Source organism: Symphalangus syndactylus, chromosome 9 (assembly GCF_028878055.3).
Source record: "Symphalangus syndactylus isolate Jambi chromosome 9, NHGRI_mSymSyn1-v2.1_pri, whole genome shotgun sequence".
In the NCBI taxonomy this organism is placed as follows: Eukaryota; Metazoa; Chordata; class Mammalia; order Primates; family Hylobatidae; genus Symphalangus; species Symphalangus syndactylus.
The window spans coordinates 132,708,318-132,729,964 of NC_072431.2; the positions used below are offsets into that span (position 1 = coordinate 132,708,318).

At 37.0% G+C, this 21,647-nt stretch overlaps 1 protein-coding gene across 11 annotated transcripts in view; it reads right to left on the bottom strand.

Annotated features, from left to right (window-relative positions):
• The window catches only part of KDM4C (lysine demethylase 4C), a 421,337-nt gene that overhangs the window by 145,803 nt on the left and 253,887 nt on the right, over window positions 1-21,647 (bottom strand). For all 11 annotated transcript variants that reach the window (XR_010113578.1, XM_063609188.1, XM_055294283.2 and 8 more), the window contains 3 exons: window positions 18,557-18,738; window positions 16,455-16,668; window positions 14,551-14,627 (listed from right to left, as the gene is read on the bottom strand). Coding sequence is in view for 10 of the 11 variants with exons in the window: in XM_063609188.1 (XP_063465258.1) it covers window positions 14,551-14,627; window positions 16,455-16,668; window positions 18,557-18,738 (473 nt within the window). In the remaining variant the exon portion in view is untranslated. The remainder of the gene's footprint in view (window positions 1-14,550; window positions 14,628-16,454; window positions 16,669-18,556; window positions 18,739-21,647) is intronic.

Below are 21,647 nucleotides of genomic sequence, written 5' to 3' on the forward strand. Positions count from 1 at the left end.
TTATCAACATCCCCCACCACAGCAGCACATTTGTTACAACTGATGAACCTACACTGACACATCATCACCCAGAATCCACAGTTTAGTTTAGGATTCACTCTTGGTGTTGTACAATCTATGGGTTGGACAAAAGTATAATGACATATATTTACCATTATACTACCAAACACAGCATTTTCATAGATGAATAATGTGTAATGATGAAAATATATAATGACATGTAATTAGTCATCTGGTCAGTATTTATCAGTGTCACATGTTATTCTTATATATTTCTCTTACCCATCACCTCTAGGTTAAAAAATGCATAAGTAAATTTAGTTTTATTTAAGGTCCCTAATTTTTAAGACAAACTAATTAAAGCAAAATGGAAATACAAAGCAAGCCAGAATAAACAAATTATAGGGCCAAAAAGAACCTTGGTCGAAGATCTTTAATAAAGCTAAATCTTCTCATTATGTTACTTTTACATCTTCCTTCAATTTTGATTTAATATCTAGATTATAGGTATATTGGCTACTGTATTTACCCTGCCTGACCTCCAATAACTCTCTAAGGTAACAAAAAAGCTCCCTAGAAGGACATAGCACAACTGATACTTTATTTGGAGTTTTTCAAACTGGCAATAAACAATGACAGCATAGGCTTAATGCTGCCATGTACAGAAGCCAGGCAACTCATGATTGGTCAAAGTCAAAAAACGGGGTTGGATGTTACATTCTGTGACTTTCTATGATGTTACATTATCAATCTTCACATGCAGTTCTCATTCATATTTGTGGCACTCTAACAAAATCCCACAGCCCTCAGTCCCCAAAAGGTCCTGGAAGAAACATCCAAATTTCCTGGAGAGAAACATCTACCAAATGCTATACTGTCCCCCAAATTAAAAAATGATCTTACACACATTCCTTTTTAATTTGTTTATTCATTTATTTTTATATTTATTTACTCTTTAGAATTTTATAATTTAAATTCTTCAGAAGATCACACAGAAAATTCTCCTACTACTTATTAGCAATTACCTTTTAATACTCTACAGAAGATTGAGGACTTGGATTATAATTTATTGGAATAGAGGTAAATATTTAGGTTATCAACATATTCCAGGCATTTAACTAACATCATCCTTCATAATTAAAAGTATATCCCTAAAGTAGTGTTGATGTATTTCACAGAAATACTTAGCCTTAACAATTTTCAGTATAGGCAAAAAAAAAACAAAACGGTAGGGGGAAACCCAGAAAGAAAGCTCTCCAAATTCTACATTTTTATGGTGAGCATATTAGCATTTAATTTTAAATTAGCAATAGCCTGCAGTAGAAACTGATGCACAGATTAGACACAAACTGTAGAAACTTAAGTCAAAAGTAATGAGAGGATTTTGGAGACAGGGCAGAACAAGACGGCCAAATACAAGGCTCCACGAATCACCCCCTCCTGCAGGAACACCAAATTTAACAACTATCTATATAAAAAAGTACCTTCATAAGAACCAAAAATCAGGTGAACACCCAGAGTACCTGGTTTTTTAACTTCCTATCACTGAAAGAGGCACTGAAAAGGGCAGGAAAAACAGTCTTGAATCACCAACGCCACCCCTCCCTTATCCCCTGGCAACGGTCACGTGGCACAGGAGAGCACAGAAATTGTAAGACAATGCATTGAATTCAGTGCTGCCCAGTTACAAAAGAAAGCAAACCTGGCTGAACTGACCTGACGCCTGCCCACAGAGGGAATATTTAAACCACCCAAGCCAGAGGGAGATCACACATCCCAGTGATCGAACTTCAGTTCCAGCAAGCCTCGCCACCATGGGCTAGAGTACTCTGGGGTTTTAACTAAACATGAAAGGCAGTCTAGGCCACAAGGACTGCAACTCCTAGGCGAGTCATGGTGCTGGACTGGGCTCAGAGCCACTGGACATTCAACTTACTGAGACACCAGTCGAGGCAGCTGAGAAAGTACTTGTGCCACCCCAACCTCAATTTCAGGCAGCAGAGCTCATGAAAAGAGATTCCTTCCTTCTGCTTGAGGAGAGGAGAAGAGAGAGTAAAAAGGAGTTTGCCTTGCATCTTGGATACCAGCTCCCCCACTGTAGGACAGGGCACTGGGCACAGTCATGAAGGCTCCATTGCAGGGCCCAGCTCCTGGACATTTCTAGACAAAACCTGGGCCAGAAGGGAACTCACTGCCTTGAAACAATGGACCTAGTATTGGCAAGACCCATCATCTGCTGACTAAACAGCCCTTAAGCCCTGAATAACCAGCAGTGATACCCAGATGGTACCCCGTGATCCTTGGGTGAGACTCTGAGACTTGCTAACTTTAGTTGAAAGTCAGCACATTCCTAGGTAATGGTGGCCACAAGGAGAGATTCTTTCTGAAAAGAAAAGTGGGGGGAAAGTAAAGCGGACTTTCTCTTGCACCTTAGGTACCAGCTTGGCCACAGAAATTGGAGTACCAAGCAGGATGTTGGGGTCCTCAATTCCAGGCCTTGGCTTTTAGCATTTCTTTACCAGTTCTGGGCCAGCAGGGAGCCCAGTGTCCTGAAGGGTGAGTCCCAGGCTGGCACTATTCACCACAAACTGACTTAAGAGCCATAGGGCCTTAACTGAACACTGGTGGTAGCCCGGCAGTATTCTCCATGGGCCTGTAGTAGTGGTGGTCATGGGCTGAGGCTCCTCTGCCAATAGAAATGGGAAAGCAAGGTGGGAAGTACTGTGTCATCTGGTTTGAGTGCCAGCACAGCTGCAGGACAACAGAATACCAGAAAGACTTCTAAGGTTTTTCACTCCAGTCCCTAGCTCCTGGATGGTACCTCAGTACGCACCTGGGCCCACAAGAACTCACCATCATGAAGGGCAGGACACAAGCTTAGCTAGCTTCACCATCTGCTGACTGTAGTGTCCCAAGGCCTTAAGTAAACATAGTATCTGGTAGCCAAGCAGTGTTTACAGTGGGCTGGCATTAGATGAGATCTAATGCTGTGCTTGCTTCAGTTCTGAACCAGCACAGTCCTAGAGGTGGTAACCACAGAGAGTCTTCTGTCACACTACCTACAGCTCCACATGGCTCAGAACAAACAGAGAGACTCCATTTGTTTGGAAGAAAGTAAGGGAAGAGAACAAGAGTCTCTGCCTAGTAATCCAGAAAATTCCTCTGGATTTTATCCAAGAACATGAAGACAGTACCTCTGCAAGTCTGCAAGAACCACAGTGTCACTGAGTTTGGGGTGTCCGCTAATGCAGATACAGCTTAGATCACAAAGCTCAAGTCCTTTCAAATACCTGGTAAGCCTTCCCAAGGAGAATGGGTACAAACCAGCCTAGGCTTGGAAGACTACAGTAAATACCTAACTCTTCAATGCCCAGACAGATGAACATCCGTAAGCATCAAGACAATCCAGGAAAACATGATCTCACCAAGTGAACTAAATAAGGCACCAGGAGCCAGTCCTGAAGAAACACAGATATGTGACCTCTCAAAGAATTCAAAGAAACTGTTCATAGTAAACTCAAAGAAATTCAACATACCACAAGGAAGGAATTCAAAATTAAATCAGACAAATTTAACAAAGAGATTGAAATAATTAAAAAGAATCCAGTAGAAATTCTGAGTGGAAAAATGCTACTGACATTGAAGAATGCATCAAAGTCTTGTAAGGCAGAACTGATCAAGCAGAAGAAGGAACTAGTGAACTTGAAGACAGACAGGTTATTTGAAAATACACAGTCAGAGGAGACAAAAGAAGAAAGGACAAAAACCAGTGAAGCACACCTACAGGATCAAGAAAGCCTCAAAAGGGCAAATCTGAGAGTTACTCGCCTTAAAGCAGAGGCAGAGAAACAGATAAGGGTAGAAAGTTGGTCAAGAGGAAGAATAACAGAGAACTTCCCAAACCTAGGAAATGATCTCAATGTCAAAGTACAAGAAGGTTACCGAATATCAAGCAGATCTAACCCAAAGAAGACTATCTCAAAGCATCTAATAATCAAACTCCCAAAGGTCAAGGGGAAAAAAGGATCCTAAAAGCAGCAAGAGAAAAGAAAAAACTAACATTCAATGGAGCTCCAAATATGTCTGTCTGGCAGCAGATTTTTCAGTGAAAACCTAACAGGTCAGGAGAGAGTGTCATGACATATTTAAAGTGCTGAAAGAAAAAAAAAAAAAAAAAAACATTTACCCTAAAATAGTATATCTGGTGAAAATATCCTCCGAACATAAAGGAGAAATAAAGAATTTCCCAGACAAACAAAACCTGAGGGATTTCATAAACATCAGACCTATCCTACAATAAATGCTAAAGGCAGTTTTTCTTTTTTTTTTTTTTTTTTTTTTCTTTTTTTTGAGATGGAGTCTCGCTCTGTCACCCAGGCTGGAGTGCAGTGCTGCGATCTCGGCTCACTGCAACCTTGGTCTCCCGGGTTCAAGCGATTCTCCTGCCTCAGCCTCACAGGTAGCTGGGATTACAGGCGCCTGCCACAACACCTGGCTAATTTTTTATATTTTTAGTAGAGATGGGGTTTTGCCACATTGTCCAGGATGGTCTCAAACTCCTGACCTCAAGGGATCAGCCCACCTCAGCCTCCCAGAGTGCTGGGATTACTGGCATGGGCCACCATGCCCAGCCTGGGAGTTTTTCAATCAGAAAGAAAAGGAAGTCGATGAGTAATAAGAAATCAACTGAAGGTACAAAACTCACTGGTAATAGTAAGTACACAAAAAAATGCAGCATATTATAATACTGTAAATGTGATACATAAAATACTCTGATCTTAAGGAGAAAGACTAAAAGATGAACCAACCAAAAATAATAATGACAACTTTTCAGGACATAGAAATTATAGTGAGATATATACAGAGACAACAAAAAGTTAAAAAGCAAGAGGCTAAAGTGTAGAGCTTTTATTGGTTTTCTTTTTGCCTCTGTGTGTTTTTGCCCATGCAGTGTTAAGTGGTTATCAGCTTAAAATAACAGGTTGTAAGATAGTATTTGCAAGACTCATCATAACCTCAAATCAAAAACCATATAACATATACCTAAAAAATAAAAAGGAAGAAATTAAATCATACCACAAGACAAAATCACCTTCAATAAAAGAAATGAAGAAAGGAAGAGAAGACCACAAAAGAAGCAAAAGACAAACAATACAATGGCAGAACATATCCTTACTTCTCAATAACAATGGAAACGCACTAAACTCTCAAATCAAAAGACACAGAGTGGCTCTGAATGGATAAAAAAACAAGACCCAATTATCTGTTGTCTACAAGAAACACACTTCACTTATAAAGATACACATAGGCTGAAAATAAGCGGATGAAAAAAAGATATTCCATGGCAACGAAAGAAAAAAGAGCTGGAGTAGCTACACTTGTATCGGACAAAATACATTTCAAGACAAAAACTGTAAGAAGAGACAAATAAGGTCACTATATAATAATAAAGAGGTCAAATGAGCCAAGAGAATATGACAACTATAAATATATATGCATTCAACAGTAGAGTACCTAGATATATGAAGAAAACATTAAAAGTCAGGAAACAACAGGTGCTGGAGAGGATGTGGAGAAATAGGAACACTTTTACACTGTTGGTGGGACTGTAAACTAGTTCAACCATTGTGGAAGTCAGTGTGGCGATTCCTCAGGGATCTAGAACTAGAAATACCATTTGACCCAGCCATCCCATTACTGGGTATATACCCAAAGGATTATAAATCATGCTGCTATAAAAACATACGCACACATATGTTTATTGCGGCACTATTCACAATAGCAAAGACTTGGAACCAACCCAAATGCCCATCAATGATAGACTGGATTAAGAAAATGTGGCACATACACACCATGGAATACTATGCAGCCATAAAAAAGGATGAGTTCATGTCCTTTGTAGGGACGTGGATGAAGCTGGAAACCATCATTCTGAGCAAACTATCGCAAGGACAAAAAGCCAAACACCGCATGTTCTCACTCACAGGTGGGAATTGAACAATGAGAACACATGGACACAGGAAGGGGAACATCACACACTGGAGACTGTTGTGGCGTGGGGGGAGGGGGGAGGGATAGCATTAGGTGATATACCTAATGCTAAATGACGAGTTAATGGGTGCAGCACACCAACATGGCACATGTATACATATGTAACAAACCTGCACGTTGTGCACATGTACCCTAAAACTTAAAGTATAACAATAATTTAAAAAAATAAAAAAAAAAAACAAATACCCTTGAAAAGAAAATTCAAAAAAAAAAAAAAAAAAGAAAACATTAGAGATAAAAAGAGAGATAGACTCTAATACAATAACAGCTGGAGACATCAACACACCACACACAGCAATGGACAGATCCTCCAGATAGAAAAGTAACAAAGAAATATCACACTTAATCTACACTACAGACCAAATCGACCAAACAGATATTTACAGAACATTTCATACGAAGGTCACAGGATACACATTCTTTTCCTCTGCACACAGATCATTATCAAAGATAGGTCATGTTAAGTCACAAAACATGTCTTCAAACATTCAAAATAAGTGAAATCATATCAAGCATCTTCTTTGACCACAATGCAATAAAAATAGAAATCAATAAAAAAAAGAATTTTGGAAGATGTACAAACACATGGAAATTAAACAATATGCTCCTGAATGACCAGTGGGTCCATGTAGAAACTAAGAAGGAAATTGAAAAATTTCTTGAAACAAATGATAACAGAAACACAACACACCAAAATCGATGGGATACAGCAAAAGCAGTACTAAAAGGAATGTTTACAGTTGTAAGTGCTTATATAAAAAAAGAAGAAAAACTTCAAATAAACAACCTAACAATGCATCCTAAAAAACCACAAAAGCAAGAGCAAACGAAACATAAAATTAGAAGAAAAACGATAATGAAGACCAGAGTAGAAATAAGTGAATTTGAAATGAGAATACAACAGATCAATAAAACAAAAAGATGTTTTTTAAAAAAAAAGAAAAACAAAACTGACAAACCTCTATCCAGACTAAGAAAAAAGGAGAGAAGATCAAAATAAATAAAATCACAGATGAAAAAGGAGACATTATAACTGATACTACAGAAATTCAAAGGATCACTAGTAGCTACTAGGAGCAACTATATGCCAATAAATAGGAAAATCTAGAATAAATGGGCAAATTCCTAGAAATATTCAACCTACTAAGATTCAACCATAAAGAAATCCAAAACCCAAACAGACCAATAACTAGTAATGAGATCAAAGCCAAAATAAAAAGGTCTCCCAGTAAAGAAAAGCCTAGGACCCAATGGCTTCACTGCTGAATTCTACCAAACATTTAAATAAGAATACCAATCCTACTTAAACTCTTCCAAAAAGTAGAGGAGGAGGGAACACTTCCAAGCTCACTCTGTTAGGTTAGTATTAACCTGATACCGAAACCAGACAAAGGAAACATCAAAAAGAAAACCACAGCCAATAGCCCTGATGAACACTGATGCAGAAATCTTCAACAAAATACTAGCAAACTAAATTCAACAACACATTAAAAATATCATTCATCATGACCAATTGGGATTTATCCCAGGAATGCAAGGATGATTCAACATATGCAAATCAATCACTGTGATACATCATATTGCTAGAATGAAGAACAAAAACCATATGATCACTGCGACTGATGCTGAAAAAGCATTTGATAAAGTGCAACATCCCTTCATGAAAACCCTCAAAAAACTGGGTACAGAAGGTACATACCTCAACACAATAAAAGCCATATATGACCAACTCACAGCTAGTATTATTTTAAATGGTGAAACACTGAAAGCCTTTTCTCTAAGACCTGTAACACAACAAGGATTCCTATTTTCAACACTGTTATTCAACACAGTACTGGAAATCCTAGCCAGCATAATCAGACAAAAAAAAAAAAAAAGAAATAAAGGGTTTGCAAATTGGAAAGGAAGAATTCAAATTATCATTGTTTGCAGATGATATAATCTTGTACTTGAAAAAACTTGAAGACTCCACCAAAAAACTATTAGAATTGATAAATTCAGTAAAGGTGCAGAAAATCAACATATAAAAATCAGAAGCATTTCTATATACCAACAGTGAACAATCTAAAAAAGAAATCAAGAAAGTAATCCCATTTACAATAGCTACAAAGAAAAGTAAATACCTAGGATTTAACTTGACCAGAGAAGTGAAAGATCTCTACAATGAAAACTATAAAACATTGATGCAAAAAATTAAAGAGGAAACAAAAAAATGGAAAGATAATCCAAGTTCACGAACTGGAAGAATCAATACTGTTAAAATGTCCATGCTACCCAAAGCTATCTAAAGATTCAATGCAATCCCTATCAAAATACTAAAGACATTCTTCACAGAAATAGAAAAAAAAATCCTAAAATTTATATGGAATCACAAAAGACCCAGAACAGCCAAAACTATCCTAAGCAAAAAGAACAAAATGGAAGAATCATATTGCCTAACTTAAAATTATAATACAGAGCTGTAGTAACCAAAATGACATGGTAAGGGCATAAAAACAGACACTTAGATCAGTGGAAGGGAATAGAGAACCCAGAGGTAAATCCATACATCTACAGTAAACCCATTTTCCACAAAGACGACAAGAATATACATTGGGAACAGGACAGTCTCTTCAATAAATGATGCTGGGAAAACTAGATATTTATATGGAAATGAATGAAACTTGACCCCTATCTCTTCCCATATACAAAAATCAAATCAAAATGGATTACAGACTTAAATCTAAGACCTGAAACTATGAAACTATTAACAGAAAATATTGGGAAACTCTCCAGAATACTGGTACGGGCAAAAATTTCTTGAGTAATACCCCATAAACACAGGCAACAAAGTAAAATTGGATAAATGGGATCACATCAAGTTTAAAAGCTTCTGCACAGCAAGAAAAACACAAAGTGAAGAGACAACCCACAGAAAGGGAGAAAATATTTGCAAACTACCCATATGACAAAGGAGTAATAATTAGAATATAAAAGGAACTCAAACACTATAGGAAAAATATCTAATAATCTGATTTAAAAATGGGCAAAAGATCTGAATTGAAATTTCTCAAAAGAAAATAAGCAAATGACAGGTTGGGCACAGTGGCTCACACCTGTAATCCCAGCACTTTGGGAGGCCGAGGAAGGTGGATCACCTGAGGTCAGGAGTTCGAGACCAGCCTGGCCAACATGGTGAAACCCCATCTCTACTAAAAATACAAAAATTAGCCGGGCATGGTAGCATGCGCCTGTAATCCCAGCTACCCAGGAAGCTGAGAATTGCTGGAACCTGGGAGGCAGAGGTTGCAGTGAGCCAAAACTGTGCCACTGCACTGCAGCCTGGGCCACAGAGCAAGACCCCGTCTCAAAAAAAAAAAAAAAAAATACACATATACACACACACACACACACACACATATGTATGTATGTATGTACAAATGACAAACAAGTGTATGAAAAAGTGCTCAACCATTGACATTCTTCACAAAATCAGAAAAAACTAACTGAACACATGAAGCTAGAGACTAGGAGGGTAGTTACCAGAGGCTAGGACGTAACCAGAGGCTAGGAAGGGTAGTGGGGGTGAGGGGAATGGGAATGGTTAATGGGTACAAAAAAAAAAAACGGAAAATGAATAAAACAGTATTTGCTACACAACAAGGTGACTACAGTCAAAAATAATTTAATTGTACATTTTAAAGTAACGCAATGAGTATAACTGGATTGTCTGTAACACAAACTATAAATGCTTGAAGTGATATACACCCCGTTTAACCTGATGTGGTTATTATGTACTGCATGTCTGTATCAAAGCATCTCATGTAACCCATAAATATATATACCTACAACATACCAAAACAATTACAAACAAAAATATTTTTTAAAAAGTAGTGAGATATACATGAAGAGTCAAAATAATGAGACACAGATACTAATATCAAGACTATTGACTTTTGATACTAAAATCTGGATTTGGTAATGTTTGGAATGTGCTCTAAAATGATTATATAACAAAGGAGGAAAAATTGCTCCAAAAAGAATTATATAAATAGAACAAAAAGGGTTTCCAATCAAACAGAGCTGAAAATGAAATAAGAAAGCTGGTTTATAAGCCATAAGTCAAACTCTATAGCTGTCAGATAGTTGTGTCTATTTATTTGGGTAATACTGAAATAGGGTAAGGCATGGACTCAAAGCGATGATATCTAATTAGAATTAAGAAATATATAAATTGTATCCAAGGATTGACAGTTATTTGTGGAGTTCTTTGTATCATTTCATTTCAGTTGAGGTTGGGCACAGGGCCATAATCCTAGAATCCAAATTAGGGTACAATAAAAAATTGTAACTAATCTCTCCTCAAGCATATGCAATTGAAGCTGCAATATATATTTTGGTTTTTATTTTAATGGATGTGAAAGGAAAAGTAAGAAAATGGGAGCACAATGAATCAGAGTGACGTCTGAAGCTAATCTTTAGAAATGGTGAGGACACAGGAAGTCACAGATAAAGATCCAGCCCACAGCACTGTGATCTCTATCTTCCTAATTTGAGTCTAGAGCGACATCTACACTTTAGAATCGGAAAATAAAAAAAGAGCTGATCTATGATTATTGACTCCAGCCACGCATACACCCTCCACTTTCTGTTTTGCCCAGGCTGAAGCTGAAAAAAATTACTCCATTTTAATATGAATTTATTTATGTCTGGAAATGGGTGAAATAATAAGATGTCTTTGCTTCTAAAATATTAACTCTATGATATAGTACTTTTATAATATAGTCTCTCTTTTTAAAAAGAATCTTTAAAAAATAGAACCACCACATACAATTCTCATATACCTCATAAAAAATGAACACGAGGCGTTGAAAAGCACTTACCATGAAAGGAAACACCAATAGAACAATTAAATTTGTTGTATAATCATGTGTCTCAAACTAAATATGCTATAGGAATAATTTACCTTCACAAGGCAGGTTTTTAAAAAAAAAATTCCAGGAAATTAGGAATGAGAGTTAGTGAACTACAAGCCACCAATGAAATATCATCTGACTTCAGCTGCACTATTTGATTTCCATGAGCTCCGTTAGAGCCCTTTATTTACAAGGAGGCTAGGGCTCCTCTGGAGTATAAAACTGAAGGTACGAGATTGATTGCTGAAGAAGTCAGTTTTAAGGATACTTTTAAAATGCAATCATTGCAGCCACAAAATTTAAAGAAATCATACTTAAGCGTTTAGTAAAAATTAATATTGTAACACTCACCAGCACACTAAATCAGAGGGTTAAAGTCAGAATATGAATACTGTCAGTTACTTTTCTACAATATTTAAACTTCATTCAATTACTCTTCAACAGAAATGGGAAGGGAGCTTCATAGAAAAAGTACAGTCAAATGGATACACTGAAAAAACAATTGGAATCCACTGTGAATTCAGATCATTTACAGGTAGAAATAAATTATGTAAGTCTAAAAATCATTGTAATGTTATATTCAAGAGTTCCCAGTTCAACTGTAAATTGATAGAGATTTACATAGTTTCAATATTAAAATACAAATAGCAAGATTGTATTTTTTGAGGGGGCAAGGAGCTCAAATTAATAGAAAGACGCTTTAAGTCTATTCCAAAGAGTGATTAATCACAGTATTTTTTGTATGAAACATGCTACATGAAAACAGCATAATCAATCAGAACCAGCTTTAGAATCAGGGTGAGTGGCCTAGGCCTGGCCCTGGGTCTGCCATGCAAAGGACAATGGTACCTTGGACAACAGGACTGCTCAGTGTGTGAGCACAGGAGCCAGGCAGTAACTGTGGATGGAACAGAGAACTCTTAATGCCTTGGTGAGCTGATCAGATAATCTCTAACTTCTAAATTCATGATTCAGGGCGAAGGAGATAACATCACTGACCAAACTGATTCTGCAATACTTTATGTTGGCTCATATACTAGGAATAGGACCTATATAACAAATAAGAGCTTGATATATCTATATAGTCAAGATTAGAAGCAGGACCTCCTGGCTGTGTTAAATATGCCTTACATTTATTAACATAATAATCACATGAAAGAAAATATGGTCATGTGTCACATAAAGACACTTTGGTCAAAGATGGACTGCATACATGACAGTAGTCCCATAAGATTGTAAGGTTGTTATGTCTTTTGTACCTTTTCTATGTTTAGGTACACGAACACTTACCATTGTGTTAAAATTGCCTACACTACTCAGGACAGTAGTAGCAACAGGCTACATCGTATAGTATAGCCTAGGTGTGTAGTAGGCTATACCGTCCAGGTTTGTGTCAGTACACTGTGTTATGTTCATACAATGACAAAATTGCCTAACGATGCATTTCTCAGAATGTATCCATGTCATTAAGTAATGCATACCTGTACCAAAATGCTTTCTGGGCCCACTGATGCAGGGACTTCTTAAATGGGAGATAAAACCTCTAACATTAAATATACCAGATTATTCAGACCATAAAGAGTGTCCATATTTTTATCCCTTCTTTCACTCCCCAAAGTGAATGCCAGCAATAAAATCATCCAGAAAGACACCATTCTCAGACTTACTGAGAACTAGATATACACAGTCATGACAAAAATTTTCATCATGTAAGGCGTACTCTTTATATTGTCATTCAGGTTTTTAACTTCAGTTGCAAGGAAGTGTAATTCTCTGTCATTAGAGATCATTGAGGAATAAAGTAAATGCTGCTATTACAGCTGAAATCATCGAGCTGAGCACCTGCTCTGAGATCATTAATGAGGGATACACTGCTGAGGTCTGATTGTTCTTCACTTTCAAGAATGTTCTGATTCCTCTTGAAAGACAATGTTTAAGAAAAATTAAGGTAAAACTTAATTAAATGGCAACAAAGTTGACATAGATTGTTGGGATGGAAATCAAAGATTCAAAGTAAGCTAAATTTTTATATTATTATTATTATTTTCTTCTGCCCCCAAAAAATCTGCAGGAAAGTAGTAAGGTAAATTTTTAACAAGGTCTTTAGGAAAAACAATTTAGGTCAAGTGAATTCTTTGTCTTTAAATGGGGGATCATTTGTTATTAAACATTCTGTCTAAAATTCACAGCAATGCCTAGTACAGACCAGAAACTCTAAAATGTATTAAGGTATAAATGTAAGGACGAGTAAGTGGGGAAAGACCACACGCTAGTTGAAAAGTTAGATATGATGTCAGGCACAGGGGCTGATGCCTATAACCCCAGCACTTCAGGAGGCCAAGGTGAGAGGATCGTTTGAGCTCAGGAGTTTGACAACAGCCTGGGCAACATAGTGAGACCTTGTCTCTACAAAAGAATTAACAAATTAGCCAGGCATGGTGGTGCATGCCTGTAGTCCCAGCTACCCAGGAGGCTGAGGTGGGAAGATCACCTGAGTCCAGGAGTTCGAGACTGTGGTGAGCCATGATTGCGCCACTGCACTCCAGTCTGGATGACAGAGTGAGACCCTGTCTCAAAAAAAGAAAAATAAACATTGGATATGAACATAGTTTCTTCAGGGGTCACTGAGGATCCCCCACCTTGACTGTTACTTGAAATACTTATTTTCAAGTACTGCAACATAGGGATGGACAAGAAAATGAAGAACAATTCTGAAGCCTTGAAAATGTAAATGTGGACATGATAAATTGACAGTCCCTGCAGGTTCCTAAGTAGAGGACTGCCACCAGAAATTTACCTAATAGTAGGGCACAGTGGCTCACGGCTATAATCCTAGCATTTTGGGAGGCCGAGGCAGGTGGATCAACTAAGGTCAGGAGTTCAAGACCAGCCTGACCAACAAGGTGAAACCCTGTCTCTACTAAAAATACAAAAATTAGCCAGGCATGGTGGCAGGCGCCTGTAGTCCCAGATACTCAGGAGGCTGAGACAGGGGAATTGCTTAACCTGGGAGGCGGAGGTTGCAATGAGCTGAGATCACACCACTGCACTCCAGCCTGGGCAATGGAGTCAGACTCCATCTCAAAAAAAAAAAAAAAAAAAAAAAGCTAGGAGCAGTGGCTCCCACCTGTAATCCCAGCACTTTGGGAGGCCGAGGCAAGCAGATCACAAGGTCGGGAGATCAAGAACATCCTGGTTAACACGTTGAAACCCCGTCTCTACTAAAAATAAAAAAAAATTAGCCAGGCGTGGTGGTGGGTGCCTGTAGTCCCAGTTACTTGGGAGGCTGAGGCAGGAGAATGGTGTGAACCCGGAAGGTGGAGCTTGCAGTGAGCCAAGATCTTGCCACTGCGCTCCAGCCTGGGCGACAGAGTGAGACTCTGTCTCAAAAAAAAAAAAAAAAAAAGAAATTTACCTAATATTTCTATAATGGATATAGAACCAGCAGGTAAGATGCTTTTGAGAGGGAAGACTAGAAACTCAAGGAAGTATAGAATTGCACATATAAGCACCTGAGCAATCTTATCTTTTCACTAGACTTAAATGTGTCTACAGTGGGTGGGATGGGAAGAAAGGTTAAGCAATACTAAAATAAGCCACTTACTGCTGTCCACGCATTTCTTTTGCACCGGGCACACAGCCATCCATCACAGATCTCATGAGAAGGAATACCATAACAACCTATAAAATAATAGTATGTATCCATGCATTAGGTCTTTTTCACCTTTAAAACATTGCAGATCTCAGTACTGAAATAAATAAAAATGGGACACTAGCCTACCATACTGTCTTGATTCTCACTGTATAGAACAAAACATAAGCAAAGTGAATGTGAGTCTTACTGATAACTAACACAACAGTTATAGAGAATACTTATGGAACATCTTGAAGGGTAATAAAATTTTAAACTGTCAAGTCTACTAATTTGTTCACGCACAGACATCTTAAAATAAGTTGCAATCCATGGGGCAAAGTTTAAGGAAATGTTAAAAATAATACAACAAATACATTTTAACCTAATATTCTTAAATTAATATAATTTAAAATTACTTCAAAAATTAAGTCTAACTACCTTTAACCTCAATGATAGGGCAAATGCTGCAAATTCAGAGTTAGCAATGAAGGAGTATTTTCAATTCAATTTGTCTATTCAGTTCACGCCTGACCCAAAATAACTATCTAAGGTGATGGCTGATGATGCAAATATACATAGCAATTATATGGCATCAAGGAACACATGTCACTCTGACTTCTTGAGATAAGAGAATTTTGAAATATTTAAATGAGCGATTTTTAATATTTCCGATATTAAAACCCCCTCCTTATAACAGGGTTAAGATTTAATGAGTAATTTTTGAAAATTTCTATAACATTTGAGATGAAAACAAAACAACAGAAATGTAATTTCCCAAGGGAAAAACCTATCACAGTTAACCATGTCCATGATATAATGAGTTAAAGCATATGTGTATAAAATAGTATGGCTACATTGCATAGCTGCTACATTCAGGAATCAGATTATATCCCAATTATTTTGTGTCCTGGTGCTTTACCTATTGTATACACAATAATGTAAGGGGTGTGTGTGTGTGTGTGTGTTACAAATTGTCTTCAATACAAAAAGAAGATGGCTATGATTATATTTCAAGCAGATAACATTTAAATCCCTTGAGGAAGTAGATAGTATCTAATTAATTAATAAATGATAGATGAGGAAGCTGTTTCAACCCTAATACAAAGCAATTATTACTCTGAGTTAAATATAGAAAATAATATCTATATTATAAACCATTCAAGCTACATTGACAGAGGACAGGCCATACCTAAGTGTGTTACTAGAATATGTGATTTGGTAAGATCTAGAATATTAAAATGCCTTGAAATAGAGTTGTAGTATATGAGATCCCTTTTACATATTTCATAGGATTCACATGGCAGACCAATAAATATTTACCACTTATCCAATTGTTAAAAATAATAAATTGAGATAGGTGTGGAGACTATCTCAGTCCAGGGATAAAACAACTATAATGACTGTTCTCCCCTGGAATGCAACAGAGATCCCTATCCTCACGAATGAAAAAAAGTGAACTCAGTACAATTCTCAGAACAACCAAAGGAACATTCATTTCTCTTTTAAAAGTCACAAAGAGAAACAGTCACCAATCAATATCAGACTTTCAAATTAAGTTTTTATAAACTAGATCTTAAAGTAAGTAAAATTCAAACATGTGAAAGGAACCCCATGAGGACTCCTCACCTGGACCCCAAACAAACACACCAACAAAAAAAAACCAGACCTGCTCTCCACTGATACTACATGAAAGTGGTGAAAAAAGGATAAATATACTAACTCATACGTTTACCAGAAGAAATGTGAAAAAGAATGATATAACCATTAAGAATGCCAATAGTCCATGCAACAGATCTGACAGGTTCCAAAAAAGTGAGAAATAAAGATGTGAAATGCTGAAAAGCCAGTGATTGATGAATTATAGATCCATTTACTTGCATGAACCCGTACGCAGCACTTCGCACAGGAAATCAGAAGACTTGTTCCATCCTCTTCAAGGAAGGCATTGGGTGGAGAATATTCTATATTTTCTTCACTATAAATAAAACACATCTCTGGTATGAGGGGCTTAGTCTTTCCTTCCGACGTAACTACTTCATCTAATTTTGTCTCCCATCTAGCATCATTTTCTTCATTGCTGCTATCTGGCTGAAAAACATAATGTTTCCACATGAGTGAAAAACATGGAAAAGAGCTCATCATTCTAGTCACTCAAATCCACTAACTCCTGTTCCAGACACTAACTTCTAACTTTTGTTCTTCCTGTTGTTCTCCTTGACCAAACTACTAGTTTTTTTTTAATCAACATTCCACCTCAGACGCCCACCCAAAAGTTAATCTGCAGGAAAAGGACAATATTCTATATGTTTGTTCATATAAGAAAGTAACTGGCTACTAAAATTGTGTCTTTCCAAAATTAGCTCGTGGAAAGCATCAATTCTTTTGCGTCTTCATATGCACTAGAGTTAACAGATCTGTTTTCATTTACTGAAGAATCACACCTTGCTACACTTGAAGGAGTGTACAAAGACCCCAGTTTTAATCTGTGTAGCAGTATTAAGAGAGGCTTTAAGAATTTTTGCCTCATCACAGTATTTGAAAGCAAGTGAGAGATAAGTGGCACATGTCACTAAATAAGAAAGGATAATGTATCAAACAAAATTATCACCTCACACCAAAAGATATAAAAAAGTTTAGTATTTACTTGAAAGTATAAGTAATGAATTACCTTACAGATTTTATATTACTTTATGTTTTATACTTTATTATGTTAAATCTCCACAAATCTTATGATTCTAGTTTGAATTTTTTAATTATTGAGAAATGTACAGATTATAACATAGAAATAAAAATCAGTAAGTAGTTAAAACCCAGAAATTTAATGACTAAAGGAAGAGAAAAAAAATGTTTGTCACTCACCAGTGCCACATTAAAAAACATGAAGGGAATAAATAATTTCCTCTGTTACAAAGGTCTGAAAATGTGAGATATCACACATTTTCTTGCTCTGAAATGTCTGAACAGAACAGTTTATTTTTATAAGGAACTCTAAGGCAGACGTAATCTTGAATAAAATATTTGTTTATATAAATAAAAATATAACCCAAAACACAATGTTCATGTGAATATACTTCATAATAGATTGTACCTTAAAACGAACCACATAGTTCCACCTTTACGAGATTCCTAAAAATCATTTCAACTGTTCGAGTGCTGAGGACTGTGACCCGCCGTTAGCTGAGGTGCTATCAGTATAATATCTATGGAACGATGCTGAAAACAACATCACGCACAGCCAACTGATGAGGATGAACTGGAAAATTCAGTTTGTAGTGAGTCTTGGCTGTGTCTTTTGCATGTTCCACATGGGAAGGTGAAAAGAGACACTTAAAATTTGGACCTAGGGCTGACATTTCTATCATTTGAGAATGACATTTTCAAACAAAAAAAACAGATTAAGTTCTCTCTTTGAAACCTTCTACTATTTGTAAGCTTTAAGTTCTGTGTTTCTTAGTAAAAGAGATGGCAAAGTTGAAAGTAACCCTCCCATGAAATAAAATAAGATACTCAAAAAAGATTTGGGAGACCAAAGTGGAAGGATCGCTTGAGGCCAGGAGCTCAAGACTAGCCTAGGCAACGTAGTAAGACCCAGTCGCTACAAAGATTATAAAATAAATTTAAAAAATTAGGCAGGTGTGGTGGCTCACACCTATGGTCGTAGCTACTGTGGAAGGCTGAGGCAGAGGGATCGCCTGAGCCAGAGTACAAGCCTGCACAGAGTCATGATTGTGCCACTGCACTTCAGCCTGGGCAAGAGAGCACGACCCTATCTCAAAAGACAAAGATAAAGTACTTTCAGAAAAGTGTCTCTCAAGGATGATGTAGAAACATTTGTGGTTCTATGAAAGCCATCAGCTACCTAAGGATGTCTTCCTTCTTATGTGCAAAGGAAGCCCACAATTTACAGTGATCTTGTGGTATGCGGTCACACGGAAAGCAGAGCAGTGAAGGGAACTATGACAGCAGGCTCCTTTACCTTGTGGTACGGCATGAGCAGAGTGCAGATGGCACAGTGCGGCTTCATCCTGGCCACTGTTGCATTATACTCTTGCTCAGCTGCGAAGTTAGGGGACTTCGTCTGCCAAAGATGGATGAGAGGTTTCGCCCAAGACTCTGTTTCTTCCACTTCCTCCTCAATGGACAGAACCTCAGGCAATTCTTAAGGGAGAAGGCAGCAAAATACCATGAGCATGGGAACCAGGGAAAATAATCACCCTGAGTACAAAAGCAGCAAACATTCCACAGAATCTGTGATATTAAGGCCAGAAACCAAACCTACTTTGTCTTTCAAATACATCCTGAGAGAGCCAGGATAAGGGAAGTTGCCTTATAATCCTCCTCAAGCCTCAAAGACTAGATCAGATCCCACGGCCAGACAACCACCCTCATTTTGTGACCCTCCTTATCCCTACCAGAAATAATTACACTGTTCCCTCCTTCCCACATTACTTCTTCCGTGTCTCTACTGCTACGGTAAAAGCTCCAATACTAAAATAGGTTTATGCGTATGAGATTATCTTCTAGTTATCAGAGGAATTCACAATCCAGAAACTACTTTGCCAATATTTTTACTTTCTTCATCTAACATTGTACACGGCTCAATAAAAGTTTAATTGGACTTCACTGAATTAAATTCTGGGTTCAAGAATTTATTACAATTAACATTTACAGAGCAGCTATAAAGTGCCAAGCAATATACTGGCATTACATGGATATAAAAGAAAATCCCTAGTCAGATCTTCTCATAAAATACCCCTAGAGGGTCAAGTCTTTAAAATGTATATTTCTTTTTCTTTCTTTTTTTCTTTTTTAAGATGGAGTTTTGCTCTTCGTGCCTAGGCTGGAGTACAATGGTGCAATCTCAGCTCACTGCAACCGCTGCCTCCAGGGTTCAAGCCATTCTACTGCCTCAGCCTTCTGAGTAGTTAGGATTACAGGCACCCACCACCACGCCTGGCGAATTTTTTTTTATTTTTAGGAGAGATGGAGTTTCACCATGTTGGTCAGGCTGGTCTAGAACTCCTGACCTCAGGTGATCCACCCATCTCAGCCTCCTAAAGTGCTGGGATTATAGGCATGAGCCACCGAGCCTGGCCTAAAATGTGTATTTCTTTACTCCACAAGAACAGCACTTTATAAAATCTTACAGAGCACCAGAAAAAATACAGAAAGACAAACATGTTAGAAAAATACTCTTCATGCATATAGCAGAGGGCAGTACATCAGAGCAAGTGGCCAGAATAAAAGCTGCACCCAGTGTCTAGGGCTGTGACACATTCTAAACATCTGCATGAGTAGCTTTCAAAGTCTGATAAATGAATACTGTAGAGCAATGTGCTTAACTACAAATCACTGGTGAGTGTGTTCCAGCTCTTGCCATGTTGACTTACCTGTTTTAGAAAAAGTCAAATTAGATTTGCACTGATGGCAAAACGGGAAAGACTGAATGAGACTGAAAATAACTCAAAATATGTCAAATGCCATCTGTAGCACAAAGAGTGGCATTATTATTATAATAATCACGTTATCATGGTTGTTGTTCTTATTATTTTTACAATGGAGAACATTTGGTATTTACCCATGGGTAAAGTATTTGAAAACAAAACAAAAGATAAGAATCTTTGCCTATATTTGCAATGAAGTAATCTGACTCTAAATGTAAACTATTTCTCGTAGCACTTAGCCTCACCATAATAGCAAAGAGATGGCTAAAAAATTATTATAGCACAGGATATACTACAGCTAATTTTATGCATTTGTGATTTAATACCGCACCTTTATATTTGGTTACATCCATGTTTGTGTGCACATGTTGTGACAAATTTTAACTTTTTATAATAGATTTATGTTTATAGTAGTAAATGATAAAAGTCTGTATCTGCATATATTTTATGCATTCATTTCTTTTTCTTAATTTTTAAAATATTTCTAGGCTACATGATCATTTGTGAGTCTTTTCAAATTGTTCTGAGTCTATGAGAAATGTTCTAATGTATTTATTGAAAAAAAATTGCATGTAAGTAGACTCAAACAGTTCAAACCAATGATGTTCCAGGAGTCAACTGGAATTGAAAGATAACCACAGTTCTCAAAATATGATCTGTGAACTCCAGGGGATGCACAATCCTGTTGCATGGAATCTATATAGTCAAAACTACTTTCATAATAACACCCGTGATTTGACTATGTTACCCATTTGAGATTTGTAACGGTGATACAAAAGCAGTAGAGAGTAAAATTGTTGGTGTCTCAGCATGAATCAAGGCAGTGGCACCAAAGGAATCATTATATTGACTATCTCATACTTACAGAGGTAACAAAAAGGCAGTTTCTCTTAATAACGCCTTTGACGGGAAAAAAAAGCATCAATTTTATTAAATCTGTGAAAAAAAGGAATGTATGCATAAAGTATTTCGGTACACACTGAAGTTCAAGAGTGGTCTTTAAAAAAGCACTTGTGCAATTAATTGAATTGCGGGTTGAATTACTTGCCATTTTCATGGGACGCCACTTTTTCCATGAAAAAAATTATAAGCAGACAAACTACAGTCATTCAGACTTGGGTGGCTGGCAGGAATTTTCTTGAAAATAAACAAAGAAAACCTGTCAATTTTTTAAAAAACAACTAGAGTATTTGTCAACAATGATAAAAGTCAAGCTTATGAGTCACAATTAAAATTTCTGGAAAATTTGTATCCACTATTGTAACCTCAACAGATTCCAAATGCTTAAATCTGTCTCTGGTGGAAGTGATAATAATGATGAATGTAATTTTTTATATCATATAAAGAGATGCATCAACATCTAAAAGATCTGGATAACTCACATCTTTGTTTACTAATGCACAGTAGTAAAAATCATGCATGGATTAAAAAGCCACTTAAAATGCAAGACATACCAATGAACTTTGAGCTTAATAGAGTACAAAAAGTTCATTGATATGATTTTAGGTTCCACATTGAAACTAAACTACTGTTTGTCAGGTTTTGATAAAGAGTCAAAGAAGAATGTCCATAACTATCTAGAAAGGTTACTAAAATACTGCTTGCTCCCTTTCCAACCACATT